This window comes from Euleptes europaea, chromosome 21 (assembly GCF_029931775.1).
Source record: "Euleptes europaea isolate rEulEur1 chromosome 21, rEulEur1.hap1, whole genome shotgun sequence".
In the NCBI taxonomy this organism is placed as follows: Eukaryota; Metazoa; Chordata; class Lepidosauria; order Squamata; family Sphaerodactylidae; genus Euleptes; species Euleptes europaea.
Genome location: NC_079332.1, coordinates 13,101,343 through 13,118,347, shown reverse-complemented (window position 1 = coordinate 13,118,347; position 17,005 = coordinate 13,101,343). Strand labels below are relative to the sequence as shown.

Sequence of the window (17,005 nt, the reverse complement as noted above, 5' to 3'; positions counted from 1 at the left end):
GCGTCAAAGCTCATCGGCTGGGGGCGCACGCTCCGTTCGCATCAGCCAGCGAAGGTACACTGCGCCACACCAGTGAGGCTCCACCAATCCACCCGCCGAGCAAACAGTGGCAAAAGCTCTTCCACATTGGGCGGGGCCTTGATAAATTTTCTCAGGCTCTAGAAGTCAGCCTCAATTTCCTTTTTTTTTTTTTAAGCCTTCAGGGTTATGTAGGACCATATTTTCTACAGCTAGATTATAATCCAGGGGCACTTTAGAAACCAACAAGATTTTCGGACTATGAGCTTTCAAGAGTCAGAGCTGCCTTCGTTGTCAAGGTGTCAATGCTCAAAGACTGTTAAATAAAAGAAAATACTGTACGAGTTTTATTGTTTTAAGCACGTATTTTTAAGTAAAAAATAAAGTAAAAAATAATATCATTAATTGGCTTTGCCTGGGTCTTCTATAAAGCTTGTATCTTCAGTACCTGGCATTTAATTGTATGGTACACATGGCCCGGCCCGACCAAGTGACATTTCTGTCATATCCAACCCTCGTAACAAAGGAGTTTGACAACCCCTAGTATAAATCATGGGACAGGTATAAATTAAAAGAATAATAAATTGGGCTGGTACTTAGGAATACAAAAAAAAATCAGTTGTATACACAGAGGGTTGAAGATGATTCTTCAACTTATTTATATACCCTGTTTCGAAATCGGGACCCTAAGTGGCTGACATCATTCCCCTCACCTCCATTTCAGCCACATGACAACCCTGCGAGGTAAGTTTGGCTTATAGTCGGCCCCAGGTCACCCAGCAAGCTTCCATGGAGGAGGAACTCGAACCTGGGTCCAACACGAACCACTACCGCACACAGGCTCTCGAAGAGATGTTCGCCTTCCCGCTTGGCGCCTACCTTGATGGCTTTTAGATGCTTGACTGAAACATTTATTTTTACCAAAGGGGGGGGGAGTTCTGCCATTATTACCACCCACTTCTAGAATCACAGAATCATAGAGTTGGAAGGGACCATCAGGGTCATCTAGTCCAACCCCCTGCACAGTGCAGGACATTCACAACTACCTCCCCGCCACACACACACATACCCCACACCCAGTGACCCCTTGGCCCTGAAGATGGCCAAGATGCCCTCCCTCCCATGATCTGCCCAAGGTCATAGAATCAGCATTGCTGACAGATGGCCATCTAGCCTCTGCTTCAAAACCTCCAGGGAAGGAGAGCTCACCACCTCCCGAGGAAGCCTGTTCCACTGAGGAACTGCTCTAACTGTTAGGAAGAATTTTCTAATGTCTAGACGGAAACTCTTTCGATTTAATTTCAACCCGTTGGTTCTGGTCCGACCTTCTAGCTTGAGGGATGTTTCAGAGATATCATTCTACGTCACCGAACATTGCTTTATGGCTCTGCTGTGTTTGCACGGCTTGGGATATTATTGATCATTCGTTCGTTGTTGTTTTCCGGGATTTTATTCCACTGTTTTTCTTTGGTGAGCCGAATCAAAACACGTCGCCTGGAGGAGACAAGAGCTACATTTTCTAAATAAAGCTCTCCTGAAATGTAAAATGTTTGGCACAATCCGGGGCGCTGTCACAGCGATTCGCAACCGGCCAGAATCAAGTTGTTTCTCCAAGTGTAAAGTGATGCATATTGGGGCAAAAAATCCCAACTTCACATATACACTGATGGGATCTGTGCTGGCAGCGACAGACCAAGAAAGGGATCTTGGGGTGGTAGTAGATAGCTCAATGAAGATGTCAACCCAGGGTGCGGCTGCTGTAAAAAAGGCAAATTCTATGCTGGCCATAATTAGACGAGGAATAGAAAATAAAACTGCTGATAGCATACTGCCCTTGTACAAATCTATGGTGAGACCACACTTGGAATACTGTGTACAGTTCTGGTCACACCTAAAAAAGGATATTACAGAGCTTGAGAAGGTGCAGAAAAAAGCAACCAAAATGATTAGGGGACTAGAGCAACTGTCCTATGGGGAGCGGTTAGGACGCTTAGGGCTGTTTAGCTTGGAAAGAAGGTGGCTGAGGGGAGACATGATAGAGGTCTATACAATTATGCATGGTTTGGAGAGAGTGGACAGGGAGACGTTTTTCTCCCTCTCCCATAATACTAGAACACGGGGTCATCTGCTAAAGCTGGAGGGCGAGAGATTCAGAACAGATAAAAGGAAGTATTTTTTCACACAACGCAGAGTTAAACTGTGGAACTCCCTGCCCCAGGATGTGGTGATGGCTGCCAGCTTGGAGGGCTTGAAGAGGGGAGTGGACATATTCATGGAGGAGAGGGGTATTCATGGCTATTAGTTAGAATGGATACTAGTCATGATGCATACCTATTCTCTCCAGGATCAGAGGAGCATGCCTATTATTTTGGGTGCGGAGGAACACAGGCAGGACGGTGCTGCTGCAGTGGTCTTGTTTGTGGGCTTCCTAGAGGCACCTGGTTGGCCACGGTGTGAACAGACTGCAGGACTTGATGGGCCTGGGTCTGATCCAGCAGGGCCTTTCTGATGTTCTTATGTTCTCCTGACCCCCTTTCAAAAGAAAAATTAAAATATCTACCATGGAAAGGACATATTTTTCTCCACTCCTGCTTGAAATCGCACGACTCTCATCCTTGCCAAAACTCTGATTTTGAGTCGCTGGCTAGTAAGCTCGAGTCAAGGTGCAGCTTGACTCTCTCTCCCTCTGTGTATATATACGTGTGTGTGTGTGTATGTTTTGAGTTGACTCACAAGATGAAAAACAGTAGAACAAAATCCTGGGGGGAAAAGGATGCGTTTGTTTGTCCGTTCGGCAAAGTGTTATGCCGCCTCTCCAGAAACCTGCCCAAAGCAGTTTGCAAAACAAACCTAATCAAAAATAAAACATGGGGATTACATTTCAGTACTCAAAATAACCACTTCCAGACTTATCAATGGTGCTCAAAGAGGCATTTAAATTTAAAAGGTGAATTAAAAGGCCACGCAAAAGGGCAGACTCAGCTGCTCGCCTCTGCGTGGTTCGCAACATCCACCGCCCCCCAAACTTATTGTTTGGGCCCCAGGTGCTGGGGGGGGTGTGCAAGCATGAGCCTCCCAAAGAAGGGGTCCCTAACGTGCAAAATGTTGCATGAAAAGACCCCCTTGGAGGAAAGCAAAGCAGGGGATGTTGTTGTTTTTAATGCACCCATCGAATAAATAAATGGGAAAGGGAGGCTGTTTTCCTGGCAGAAAGCACTCTAGACATGCTCAGGGGCACTCACCCGCCCCAGGTGCTGGGGGGCGAGCGTGAGCCTCCCAAAGAAGGGGTCCCTAGCCTGCACAATATTGCATGCAAAGACCCCCTTGGAGGAAAGCAAATCAGGAGATTTTTTTTTAATGCACCCAAGGAATAAATAAATAGGAAAGGGAGGCTTTTTTTTTGCAAGGGGGGGGCTTCCTGACAGAAAGCACTCTAGACATGCTCAGGGGCACTCACCCGCCCCAGGTGCTGGGGGGGCGAGCGTGAGCCTCCCAAAGAAGGGGTCCCTAGCCACAATAGTGCATGCAAAGACCCCCTTGGAGGAAAGCAAAGCAGGGTGTGTGTGTTTTTTTTTTAATGCACCCAACGAATAAATAAATAGGAAAGGGAGGCTTTTTTTGCAAGGGGGGGGCTTCCTGGCAGAAAGCACTCTAGACATGCTCAGGGGCACTCACCCGCCCCAGGTGCTGGGGGGGCGAGCGTGAGCCTCCCAAAGAAGGGGTCCCTAGCCTGCACAATAGTGCATGCCAAGACCCCCTAAAGGAAAGCAAAGCAGGGGATGTTTTTTTAATGCACCCAACGAATAAATAAATGGGAAAGGGAGGCTTTTTTTGCAAGGGGGGGGGCCTTCCTGGAAGAAAGCACTCTAGACATGCTCTGAGGCACTCACCCGCCCCAGCCCTCCGCGCTGCTGGCGCTGCTTCTCTCCATCTCTCTCTCTCGCGCGCGCGCTTGCATCTCCCTAATTGCCCGGGGACGCCAAGTCTCGCGAGACTTCCCTCCTGCGCTTCGCGAGACCGGGCGGGGGGGGGGGCGATGCCTTCCCTCTACCGTAAGGCTGCGAGGCGTTGCGCACGCGCTGCCCCTCGCCGCCGTAACGTCGCGAATAGAGGCGCGCAAACCTTATTTTGCATTAATTTTTATATTAGGTATTGCTTTAATAACGTTGGATCCGACAGCAACAGGTTCATTGCAACAATACTGGGACTGGCTCCGTTTGCAAAAGTTTATTCCATTTATTTTCAGATGGGAGAGGGAGAGGGAGAGGGGGGAGTCATTTGATTGTTGAATTAGAGATGTGACTTGTTTTACTTTTCATGATGGCTATTATGTTGTTTTTTGTTGATCCGTTCACTGCAGAAAATAAAAAAAATTATTAATGAAACAAAGGGGAATAGAGGCGCGCAGGGGATGCAGGAGGGGTTTTTTTTTTTTTTTGGATGGTCGCTGGTTTTTGAGGATGGAGGCTGGTTTGCAAAATATGGGGGTTGCGGGGAGTTGAGCCAAATCCAAGCAACATCCGTTTCTTCTTGCAAAAGGGAATGATAAATGCACAGGTAAATAGAACTGCACTGTAATGGAATGGTTAGGGTTGCCAACCTCCAGGTGGTAACAAAAGACTCACTATCACTGCTAAATCAGCAATTGAAATAACAAAACAGGCTGAGATTAGATAGATAGATAGATAGATAGATAGATAGATAGATAGATAGATAGATAGATAGATAGATAGATAGATAGATAGATATTAGCTCTTTCCCTGACATACCTTGCAGGTGTTGGTTACCCAATTACGCACACCCAGCTCTTCCAGGACATGTTCTCAGGCCAGTTAACTGACTCACCCAACTCAGCTGGGGATCTGGTAAGGGGAGGGGGACTTGCTCCTCGTCTGGAAAGTTCCATGGATACTCCCCCGTGACTGGTTGAAGGGGTCAGGCGAATGGCACCTTTTTTCCTGTTCAGTGTAGCCATTCACAACTACCTTCCCCTTCCACACCCCCAGTGACCAGAAGATGGCCAAGATGCCCTCCCTCTCATCATCTGCCTAAGGTCACAGAATCAGCATTGCTGACGGATGGCCATCTAACCTCTTCTTAAAAACCTCCAAGGAAGAAGAGCCCACCACCTCCCGAGGAAGCCTGTCCCACTGAGGAACCGCTCTGTTAGAAAATTCTTCCTAATGTCTAGACAAGAAACTCTTTTGATTTAATTTCAACCTGCTGGTTTTGGTCCGACCTTCTGGGGCAACAGAAAACAACTCGGCACCCTCCTCTATACGACAGCCCTTCAAGTACTTGAAGATGGTTATCATATCCCCTCTCAGTCTTCTCCTCTCCAGGCTAAATATCCCCAGCTCCTTCAACCTTTCCTCACAGGACTTGGTCTCCAGATCCCTCACCATCTTCGTTGCCCTCCTCTGGACACGTTCCAGCTTGTCTACATCTTTCTTAAATTGTGGTGCCCAGAACTGAACACAGTACTCTAGTTGAGGTCTAACCAGAGCAGAGTAAAGCGTAAAACCAGAGTAAAACCAGAGCAGAGCAAAGTATAAATGCTATATTGTGTGCCAGCTGAATGCTTTGTGTTATAAGCTGAATGCTGTGTGTTATAAGTAAAGCATTGCTTTTCCTTCACCTACCTATTTATTGCCTCCAAATCCAAAAGAACCTCTGCCTTGGCAGAACAACCTCTTAGCCATGAACATACATAAAGCTGCCTTACACTGAATCAGACCATTGTGATCTATCTCAAGTCCTTGAGGCGATTTAATTTTTAGTATTCGTCAAACACATTATGTTTATCTGTATTCGTGACTGATGTGTTCTGTGATTATTTTTATAATGTTCCCATTTTTGTACTTTTGCTGGTATTTGCTGGCCGTGGACTGTAATAAATACTTTGGTTGCCCATTGTGATCAAAACGTAAGGGATGATCTTAGAAATCTGACGTGCTCCGCGTCCTTTCTCAGAATCCCCCTCCCAAAAAAACAAAAGCAAACTTCAGAGTAGAACGTGTTTATTATTCCTAAAACTAGGAATCCCGTTCCTAATAACTTGACAATCAGTATAAGCGGTGTGGTTATTTTTTAAAGCATTGTTAAAATACAAAGTTACTTAACCACACTCCACAGCATTGCTCTTTTTTGTTTAGACCAGTGGTACTTCGCGCAAGCAATATCTGATAACAACGAGCCCTCGTCAGTAGCTTACAGAGGTGCAAACGGGTTGATGGGTATATTCTGATGGTCTCTCCGCCCATTCCACAAAGTTGAAAAAGTGCCCCTCGCGCTGCTTCAAAGTTACCCCTTGGCCAGACCTAACAGCTTGTTAATTTCATCCCTTCCACACCCTTTCAGTTTCCGCAACACTGCCAGCTGGTAAGAGAATGAGGCACACGTGGGCCCGTTGCGATCAAATCCCTGAAATTTCCGCGGCTTTAACTAAGAGACCTTGCTAAGCACCGGCACCATCATTCACATTTTTTAAACGCTGTGGTCTGAACGATTTCGCCAGGTAATACATCTCAGCTGATTCCTTCCGACTGGCTTGGGGCTTTAAGGTTCTCACTTCCGCAAAGTCTTGCAGCAATCTCTTCTGAAAGCGACGGCTTTCTGAGCCGTCCCACACCTTGCAGAGTAGGGTCCCGCCGGACGCCAAAATGCGCTGGGCCAGATCCGCGAGGGACAAGCACAAGCCAATCTGGCGCTGGTGATCGATGTCCCGGATCCCGGTGGCGTTGGGCGCCATGTCGCTCAGGATGACGTCCGCCTTGCCTTTGGGAAGGACCTCCTGGATCTTCTTTTGAGTGCTCGGGTCGGTTATGTCGGAATGAGGCAGGAAGACGGCGCCTTTCAGAGGGAAAATGTGAAGGAGGTCAACTCCAAGAAAAAAGCCAATGGGGGCGCCTTGATCTAGGAAACAAGCAATCAGTGTCAAAAACATGGATGGGATGATTCATGATTCATGTGCAGAAGAGGAAGAAGAAGACAAGGAAGAAGAAGACAAGGACGAAAAAGAAGTAGCAGAAGAAGAAGAGTTAGTTTTTATTCGCTGACTTTCTCTACCACTTAAGAAAGAATCAAACCAGCTTACAATCACCTTCCCTCCCCCTCCCCACAACAGACACCCTGTGAGGTAGGAGAGGCTGAGAGAGTGTGACTAGCCCAAGTTCACCCAGCTGGTTTCATGCGTAGGAGTGGCAAAACCAACCCGGTTCACCAGATTAGCCTCTGCCACTCAGGTGGAGGAGTGGGGAATCAAACGCAGTTCTCTAGATTAGCATCCACCACTCATGTGGAGGAGTGGGGAATCAAACCCGGTTCTCTAGATTAGCATCCACCACTCATGTGAAGCAGTGGGGAATCAAACGCAGTTCCCCAGATTAGCGTCCACTGCTCATGTAGAGAAGTGGGGACTCAAACCCAGTTCTCCAGATTAGTGTCTGCCGCTCTTAACCACTCCACCGCGATGGCGTTGTGACAGTCTACTGCACTTTGTTAGTTACACTGATTGTCTTCCAGTATCTGTCAAAACTGTCGTGTTAGACTGTTGCCTCTGTTATCTTGGGTGGTTTTTTTTGGGAGGCTGACTTTCCTTGGCAGGGCGTAATATTGCAAATAAATAATAAATCTCAAACCGGCCAGTATTGCTTCCTAGAGACGAACACCAACTGCCACCTTCCCAGTTTAGTGGAGCAACCACTGAGGACAGCATGGCGTTGCTGAGAAACTCCGAATCCCTCCTTAAGACACGTTGCAGGAAGTTTCCTGGCGTCTGCTATGCTTGCCTGCCTCCCCATCCATCTGCGTGCCGGCAAAGTCCGGCCAGGCAAACGCCTACACCCTGCGTATCACTCCATTCTCGCCAGTATAAAGGTTATTTTTAGCCACCCCCCGTAATGAGCTATTTTAAAAGCAGGCCTTTCTGCGATGATCAATACTTCAGAAATCTTCATCTATCACACTGTCTAGTAGGGCGGGCGCACCGCTCCAAAGTCAGCTGATAACGTTTTCTGCTGTCGGAGCATTTTCGCTGACATTAATGAATTAAAAGCTAGTTCCTGAGAGACGGTGCTGGCCATCTCTTGCCAGAGGTGAAAATCCAGATTTTAAATCAAGTCCCCAACAAGGATGAAAAGAGAGCCCATCTGCTCCCCCTCCCTTCCCAACAAAACCCTACGGCGTTTGGATAGGGTTGAATGGTGGTCGATAACTGATGTCCGCCATCAGTGGAGATCACGTGGGGTTGCCAACTCCGGATTGAGAACTATCTGGAGGTGGCAAAACCTGGGGAGGGTGGGGTTTGGGGAGGGGAGGGACCTGAACTGGGTTTAATACCATAGATCCCCCCCCCCAAGCAGTTATTTTCTCCAGGGGAACCGATCTCTATCACCTGGAAATTAGTTATAATTTCAGGAGATCCCAGGCCCCACCTGGAGATTGGCAACCCTAATATCACAGGTTAGAGTCTTGTCGGCAAAAAAGAGACACTAACTCAGCTTTCAATGAGCTTATAATATACAATATGAAATATACAGGGAGAACAGGGAAGAGAGGTAAAGGAGAGGCCAACTAGCAAGTGAGGGTAAGGTGTTAAACTAAAAGACTGATAGGGGGAAATGTAAGGAAAGAAGAAGCAGAAGAAGAAGAGTTGGTTTTTATATGCTGATTTTCTCTACCTTTTAAGAAGAATCAAACTGGCTTACAATTGCCTTCCCTTCCTCTCTCCTCAACAGACACCCTGTGAGGTAAGTGAGGCTGAGAGAGTATGAAGACTGTGACTAGCCCAAGGTCACCCAGCTTGCCTCACGTGTAGGAATGGGGAAACCAACCCGGTTCACTCGATGAGGTCCGGATTAGCATCTGCCACTCACGTGGAGGAGTGGGGAATCAAACCCGGTCCTCCACATTAGAGACCGCCACTCTTAACCGCTACACCATGCCAGGAAAGGGGTTCCCCTGACTCGTTTCCCCTTTCAAAACGCACTCACCCGAACCAGCCGCATTGACCCTCTGGACTGCCACCTGAGCCCAAGCTCCGGGGGCCGTGCCGCAGTCTAACACACAAAGCCCCGGGCGAAGGATGCCGTGTTTGTCATCCACTTCCAGAAGCTTGAAGGCGCTCCGGCAACGATAGTGCTGCTGCCTGGCTTCCTTGACAAACGGGTCCTTGAAGTGTCGCTCCAGCCAACGCTGCTCTGCCCCTGTTTTGCTCTTCAGGCATCGCGACGCTGTATGGAGTTGGGAGCCCTGAAGCAAAAGGCTTGGTAACCTCCGATACCTACGAAAGAAAATATTGGTGTTGCCGGACGGGCACAAGACATTGGGGGAGGGGGTGTCTAAGAATCCACACCAGTCAGTTTGGATTTTTGTCATGCTTCCGATTCTGTTTCTCTAAATCAATCTTCAAGCTGTTGTGCTGGGGAACATAGAAGTTTATCAGGGGTTCTCCAGTGGGGAAAAATTTGCTGTTGATTCTCGCTACTGATTTTTCCCTGCCCCACACATTACAGGAGCATGTTCTAGGAAACATTTTCAATTCATGTAGGGTAATAACATTTCTGGCAGGATATGAGATTTCGTGAGCCACAGCTCACTTCTTCAAGTATCTGAAGATACCTGAAGAAAATATCACTAAAGCTCGAAATTTTATCAGTCTTTAAGGTGCTACTGGACTCTTGCTTTTTTCTACTGCTATAGACAGACTAACACAGCTACCCATCGTGATCTATCTCCATGTAGGATAATATGGCCCTGACCTGGATGGCCCAGGCTAGCCTGATCTCGTCAGATCTCAGAAGCTAAGCAGGGTCACCCCTGGTTAGTATTTGGATGGGAGACCACCAAGGAAGACCAGGGTTGCTGTGCAGAGGAAGGCACTGGCAAACCACCTCTGTTAGTCTCTTGCCATGAAAACCCCAAAAGGGGTCACCATAAGTCGGATGGGAAGGACCTCAGCGGGGGGACAATGCCACAGAGTAGCCCACCCTGCAAAGCATCCCTTTTCTCCAGGGGGACTGATCTCTGCAGCCTGGAGATGAGCTGTAACTCTGGGGGATCCCCAGGTCCCACCTGGAGGCTGGCACTGCAGGAAGGGAGGAATCTCAGTGGGACCAAACATCATAGAGTCCAATCTGCAAAGTATCCCTTTTCTCCAGGGGGACCAAACATCATAGAGTCCAATCTGCAAAGCATCCCTTTTCTCCAGGGGGACCAAATATCATAGAGTCCAATCCGCAAAGCATCCCTTTTCTCCAGGGGGACTAATCTCTGCAGCCTGGAGACGAGCTGTAACTCCGGGGGACCCCCAGGTCCCACCTGGAGGTTGGCATCCCTACATAGAGCCCCCCTCCAAAGCATCCCTTTTCTCCAGGGGGACCAAACATCATAGAGTCCAATCTGCAAAGCATCCCTTTTCTCCAGGGGGACCAAATATCATAGAGTCCAATCTGCAAAGCACCCCTTTTCTCCAGGGGGACCAAATATCATAGAGTCCAATCTGCAAAGCATCCCTTTTCTCCAGGGGGACCAAATATCATAGAGCCCCCCCCCCCTCCAAAGCATTCCTTTTCTCCAGGGGGACTGATCTCAGCAGCCTGGAGATGAGCTGTAACTCCGGGGGATCCCCAGGCCCCACCTGGAGGTTGGCAATCCTACCTGGGGGCTGGCATTGAAACAAGGGAGGGACCTCAGTGGGACCAAATCTCATAGAGTCCAATCTGTAAAGCACCCCTTTTCTCCAGGGAAACTGATCTCTGCAGCCTGGAGATGAGCTGTAACTCTGGGGGATCCCCAGGTCCCACCTGGAGGCTGGCACTGCAGGAAGGGAGGAACCTCAGTGGGACCAAATCTCATAGAGCCCAATCTGCAAAGCATCCCTTTTCTCCAGGGGGACCAAATATCATAGAGTCCAATCTGCAAAGCACCCCTTTTCTCCAGGGGGACCAAACATCATAGAGTCCAATCTGCAAAGCACCCCTTTTCTCCAGGGGGACCAAACATCATACAGCCCCCCCCTCCAAAGCACCCCTTTTCTCCAGGGGGACTGATGTCTGCAGCCTGGAGATTAGCTGTAACTCCGGGGGACCCCCAGGTCCCACCTGGAGGTTGGCATCCCTACATAGAGCCCCCTCCAAAGCACCCCTCTTCTCCAGGGGGACTGATGTCTGCAGCCTGGAGATTAGCTGTAACTCCGGGGGACCCCCAGGCCCCACCTGGAGGTTGGCATCCCTACATAGAGCCCCCCTCCAAAGCACCCCTTTTCTCCAGGGGGACTGATGTCTGCAGCCTGGAGATTAGCTGTAACTCCGGGGGACCCCCAGGCCCCACCTGGAGGTTGGCATCCCTACATAGAGCCCCCCTCCAAAGCACCCCTTTTCTCCAGGGGGACTGATGTCTGCAGCCTGGAGACGAGCTGTAACTCCGGGGGACCCCCAGGCCCCACCTGGAGGTTGGCATCCCTCAGCTGTACCAACGAGGCGGATGAGCGCATGGAGGCCTTGGGGCCTGGGCCACCCCCCAGCCCCAGCTGGGGGCCCCAACCGCGACCCCCACCCTCCTCTGAAACAGAAGACAGTCCGAGGCGCTCACCGGATCATGCCCCCCCCCAAGGCCGGCCACCACCACCACTTCCGGGAACGGGAGCCGGGGGACCCTTATAGCGGACGGACCAGATCGGGTCCGGCGCCCCAGCCGCCCCGGCCGGAAACCGGGCCCCGCCCCTCTAGTTCCGCCGCCCAATGGGGAGAGCGGCTCCGTGCCTGTCCCCGCCCAGAGCGGCGGGATCCTTTGCAATCCTGGGCTGGGCAAAGTCGAGCCGGGGAAGGCTTGCCAACTTTGGGTTGGAAGATTCCTGGAGGTATTTTGGGAAGGGGTATGGAGCCTGGGGAGGGGGGTTTGGGGAGGGGAGGGAGCTCAGCAGTGGGGGCTATGGCCACTGTGCGCGCGCAAAGTGCCATCCAGTCCCAGCTAGGCTGGCCAACCTCCAGTAAGCAGGCTTTTACGCCACTGCATTTGATTTGTATATATGATTTGTATATATGAACATTGATTTGTATATATGAACATTTTCCTCCGTCTACGGGGCTGCTTGCCCTGACCTGGATGGCCCAGGCTAGCCCGATCTCATCAGATCTCAGAAGCTAAGCAGGGTCGGCCCTGGTTAGTATTTGGATGGGAGACCACCAAGGAATACCAGGCTTGCTGTGCAGAGGAAGGCACTGGCAAACCACCTCTGTTAGTCTCTTGCCATGAAACCCCCTTAAGGGGTCGCCATAAGTCGGCTGCGACTTGACGGCACTTTACACACACGCACATGGGGCTGCTTGACCATTGTATATACGGCTAGCACGCACTTGTACGTTCATGTTGTTTTGTTACGTTCGCACCATATAAAAAAACTTTGTCGTTTGATTTTGGGGGTTACCACATTATGTATTCCCAGCGATGAATTAAGTATTTGAAAATGCCCTAGAGCCCCACCCTCCAAAGCTGTCGTTTTCTCTGGGGGGATTGAGCTAAGCAGTCTGGAGATCAGCTGTGATTTGGGGAGATAGCCAGGCCCTACCTGGAGGTTGGCAAGCCTAGTCTGAGCCCATTGACTTCCGCGGGCTTAGAACAAAACAAGCGCAGCACAAGGACGCATTTCCTCTGCACGGTTTCAATAGGATGACTGCATTGGAGTGAAATTGGTGCGTGGGGATGAAGAAAAAGAAAGAGGGTTGGTTTTTATACCCCGCTTGGCTCTACCTTTTTAAGGAGTCTCAAAGCGGCTGAAAATCGCCTTCTCCTCCCCACAACGGACACCTTGTGAGATAGATGGAGCGGAGAGAGTTCAGAGAGAATTGTGACTACATTTTCTTAGGGCCCGCACAAAACACTGTGGACACTTTCGAGTGTCCTACTGAGCTCACTGTCTGCAGACCTGCCTTTCATCACAATCACACACCTGATGGTATCCTTCCCGTTGCAGAGAGAGCCGAGCATGTTCACCAGCAAGCTGTTCACGCTCGTGCTGGTGGTGCAGCCCCAGCGAATCCTGCTGGGCATGAAGAAACGTGGCTTTGGCGCCGGGCGGTGGAACGGCTTCGGAGGGAAGGCACAGCCGGGAGAAACCATCGAGCAAGCGGCCAGGAGGTGAGCTCAGATCAGTTCCAGGCAGTAGGTGATGTGAAAGACCTCCGCCTGACACCCAGGAGAGCTGCTGCCAGTTTGAGTAGACAATACTGACCTGGATGGGACAAGGGTCTAATTCAGTATAAGGCAAAGGGAAGGGACTCAGTGGTGGAGCATCTGCCTGGCATACAGAAGGTCCCAGGTTCAATCCCCAGCTGAAGGAACCAGGCACTAGGTGACGTGAAAGACCTCTGCCTGAGACCCTGGAGAGCAGCTGCCAGTCTTGAGTAGACAATACTGATCTGGATGGACTGATGGTCTGATTCAGTAGAAGGCAGCTTCACGCGTCCATCAACTCGTTCCTTCATTCCGCGTTGCCCATTCATGCCCATTCATTCCGCATTCCTTCATTCCGCGTTGCCCATTCATTCCGCATTCCTTCATTCCGAGTTGCTCATTCCCATCAGGGAGCTGCAGGAAGAGTGCGGCCTGACGGTGGACACCTTGGAGAAGGTGGGCCGGATCACTTTCGAATTCGTGGGCAACACAGAGCTGATGGAAGTCCACCTCTTCCGAGCTGACAGTTTCCAAGGAGAGCCCGCAGAAAGCGACGGTAAGACCGCCATTAAAAAGCGGCAAGGTAATGAAAAATGTCGCCCTTAGTGTCTTTGCTCCCAGACCGAGTTGTGCCAAATGATAGAATCATAGAGTTGGAAGGGACCACCAGGGCCATCAAGTCCAACCCCCTGCACAATGCAGGAAATTCACAACTACCTCCTCCCCACACCCCCAGTGACCAGAAGATGGCCAAAATGCCCTCCCTCTCATCATCTGCCTAAGGTCACAGAATCAGCATTGCTGACAGATGGCCATCTAACCTCTTCTTTAAAACTTCCAGGGAAGGAGAGCTTACCACCTCCCGAGGAAGCCTGTTCCACTGAGGAACCGCTCTGTTAGAAAATTCTTCCTAATGTCTAGACGGAAATCATTCAGCATGTTGTAGTGGTTAAGAGTGGTGGACTCTAATCTGGAGAACCAATTTATATTCCCCACTCTTCCACATGAAGCCTGCCGGGTGACCTTGGGCTAGTCACAGTTCTCTCAGAACTCGCTCACCTGCCCCACCTACAAGAAGAAGAAGAGTTGGTTTTTATATGCTGACTTTCTCTATACCACTTAAGGATCAAACCAGCTTACAATCGCCTTCCCCTCCCCACAACAGACATCCTGTGAGGGAGGTGGGGCTTAAAGAGCTGTGACTAGCCCAAGGTCACCCAGCTGGCTTCATGTGTAGGAGTGGGGAAACCAACCCGGTTCTCCGCTCCAAACCACCGCTCTTAACCACACCACCCTGCTGGCTCACAAGGTGTCTGTTGTGGGAAGGTGATTGTAAGCTGGTTTGATCCTCCTTGAAAGGTAGAGAAAGGCGGCTTATGAAAACCAACTCTTCTTTTTCTTGTCATCCCTCTTGGTTACACACATGCATTTATGTATTCTCTTTATTTATATCCCTCTTTTCTCCCCAGCCTTTCTTTCGGCCTTTTTTTTCAAGGAGGGGAACCCAGCATAGTGTAGTGGTTAAGAGCGGTGGTTTGGAGCGGTGGAGTCTGATCTGGAGAACCAGGTTTGATTCCCCACTCCTCCACATGAGCGGCGGAGGCTAATCTGCTGAACGGGATTAGTTTCCCCACTCCTACACACGAAGCCAGCTGGGTGACCTTGGGCTAGTCTTCGAGCTCTCTCAGCCCCACCTACCTCACAGGGTGTCTGTTGTGTGTGGGGGAAGGGAAGGTGATTGTAAGCCGGTTTGAGTCTCCCTTAAGTGGTAGAGAAAGTCGGCATATTCTTCTAATCTATTATGTTGTTTTCTTCCCTTTGCAGAAATGCGTCCACAGTGGTTTGAACTGGACCAGGTGCCCTTCAAGGACATGTGGCCGGACGACAGCTATTGGTTTCCTCTGCTCCTCCAAAAGAAGTTGTTTGTCGGGTATTTTAAGTTCGAGGGGGAAGACACCATCTTGGAGTACTCCTTGCAAGAGGTGGAAGAGGTCTAATCGGCCGGGAAAGAACTCCAGGGGCCCTCCAATCCGGAACGCCCTCTTGCGTTGCGGGTGAGGGACGAGCTATTCATTTCCAGCATAAAACAGAATTAATTGTGTCACCGGTGGACGGCAGGCAGGCAAAAATTAAAGTGTTTGGAAGAGAACCATAGACGGCACTTCTTTTGTATGGCTGCCTGTGTGAGATAAAAAATTAAATTAGAAGAAGAAGAAGAAGAGTTGGTTTTTATATGCCGTTTTTCTCTACCACTTAAGGGAGACTCAATCTTACAATCACTTTCCCTTCCCCACAACAGACACCCTGTGAGGTGATGGGGCTGAGAGAGCTCAAAGAGAGTGGCACCCAGCTGGCTTCGTGTGCAGGAGTGGGGAAACAAATCCAGTTCACCAGATTAGCGTCCGCTGCTCATGTGGAGGTGTGGGGGAATCAAACCCGATTCTCCAGGTCAGAGTCCACCGCTCCAAACCACCGCTCTTAACCACTACACCACACTGGGACACCAATTATTTCCTATTCCAGCTGCTGGCCTTAACCACAGGAATTGTGTTTTCATATCTTTTTAAGGTTGCCAGCTCCGGGTTGGGAAATACCTGGGGATTTGGGGGGTGGAGTCTGAGAAAGGCGGGGTTTGGGGAGGAGAGGGACCTCAATGCCATAGAGTCCAATGGCCAAAGTGGAGACAAGTTGTAATAGCAGGAGATCTCCAGCCACCACCTGGAGGTTGGCAACCTGAGGTCTTTTTTTTACATGAATACCATTCGTCATTGATAAACACAGAGAGACAGCCATGAATACTCAGTGGGGAAATTTTATTACAAATGAAATTCCCTTCTTTCCCACTCTTTACCAAACCAATATGGAGTTGTTTTTATAAAAAGACCTAAAATGTAAATTCTTAAGAGTGGAATAGGAAAGAGTCCGTGGGGTTTAATTTTGTCATTTGAAGAGTTTTCCAGAAATATTCAAAGCAGATACCTGAAGCCTGCTCATGTTCACTCACCCACCTTATACTCCCAGGAATGAACTGTCTATGCGGTTTACAAATTCAAGCTCAATCCTGATTCATGCTTCTTACACTCCATTCGTCAAACAGCTTTGGACTCTGAAGATTTCTGTGGACTCACCCACCTTTACTAACACCAGTTTCATAGTAACAGACATGTATAACTGAAATAATTTTTTAATACAAGTTTTTATGCATCTTTTACAAATACAGATTTTTTTTTTAACATTTGTTGATAGAATTGCTTTTTCGGGAGAGGAATGTAAACATTTTGATGTCTACCAGCTGCGGTAATGCGTTCTCTGATTCCTGCAGTTTGATAAAGTGCTTCATCAAAAAAATTTTAAAAAATTAAAAAAAAATGCTCCTATTTGTGCAAAGCACTGTGGGAAGAAGACACCGCATTACAAACCTTGGCTATTCCAAAATTTGCCAAACTCCAAAGAGATTGGGGGACGGCGGGGGGAACAAAGCATCCCCTCTTCTACTTTTTGCTTAGCAAAGGCATTGCCTGAGAAGTAGAGACCAGGAATTCAGCTTTTCAGAATCTGTCTGCAGAAAGTTCTTTCTTTGAGGTCAGTTGAGATTACCGGACCCTCTCTCGATCCGGTTGCCCTCAAACTAGGGGAGAGAAACACCTCCAAAGCTCCAGAAACAGTCAACAGCATCGCCAATGGCCAATCAGAATCCTTGCTGGGCAAATGCCCCTCCTGGCCCCACCCACTTTCTAAAAAAAAAAACCACCTTGGTGGGCCCCAGGAAAGGTGTCGGGGGGCGCCAAAGCAGCTATGGGGACACCATGTTGGG

At 49.4% G+C, this 17,005-nt stretch overlaps 2 protein-coding genes across 2 annotated transcripts in view; one reads left to right on the top strand and one right to left on the bottom strand.

Moving 5' to 3' along the window:
* MAD1L1 (mitotic arrest deficient 1 like 1) overlaps window positions 1-9,396 on the bottom strand; it is a 383,773-nt gene extending 374,377 nt beyond the window's left edge. Inside the window, exons 1-3 of the mRNA XM_056866622.1 lie at window positions 9,012-9,396; window positions 6,650-6,933; window positions 6,511-6,567 (exon numbers count right to left, since the gene is read on the bottom strand). Of these exons, the coding sequence (XP_056722600.1) occupies window positions 6,511-6,567; window positions 6,650-6,933; window positions 9,012-9,396 (726 nt within the window). The remainder of the gene's footprint in view (window positions 1-6,510; window positions 6,568-6,649; window positions 6,934-9,011) is intronic.
* Window positions 9,397-13,003: 3,607 nt separating this feature from the next.
* On the top strand, window positions 13,004-15,188 carry NUDT1 (nudix hydrolase 1). The gene is made up of 3 exons (XM_056866417.1): window positions 13,004-13,155; window positions 13,602-13,747; window positions 15,016-15,188. The coding sequence occupies exons 1-3, from the start codon at window positions 13,004-13,006 to the stop codon at window positions 15,186-15,188; spliced, it is 471 nt and encodes a 156-aa protein (XP_056722395.1).
* The last annotated feature ends 1,817 nt before the right edge of the window (window positions 15,189-17,005 follow it).

Coding starts and splice junctions, on each gene's coding strand:
- NUDT1 (XM_056866417.1), top strand. CDS start 13,004: ATGTTCACCAGCAAGCTGTTCACGCTCGTGCTGGTGGTGCAGCCCCAG. Junction 13,156..13,601: donor ATCGAGCAAGCGGCCAGGAG/GTGAGCTCAGAT, acceptor CATTCCCATCAG/GGAGCTGCAGGAAGAGTGCG. Junction 13,748..15,015: donor AGAGCCCGCAGAAAGCGACG/GTAAGACCGCCA, acceptor TTCCCTTTGCAG/AAATGCGTCCACAGTGGTTT.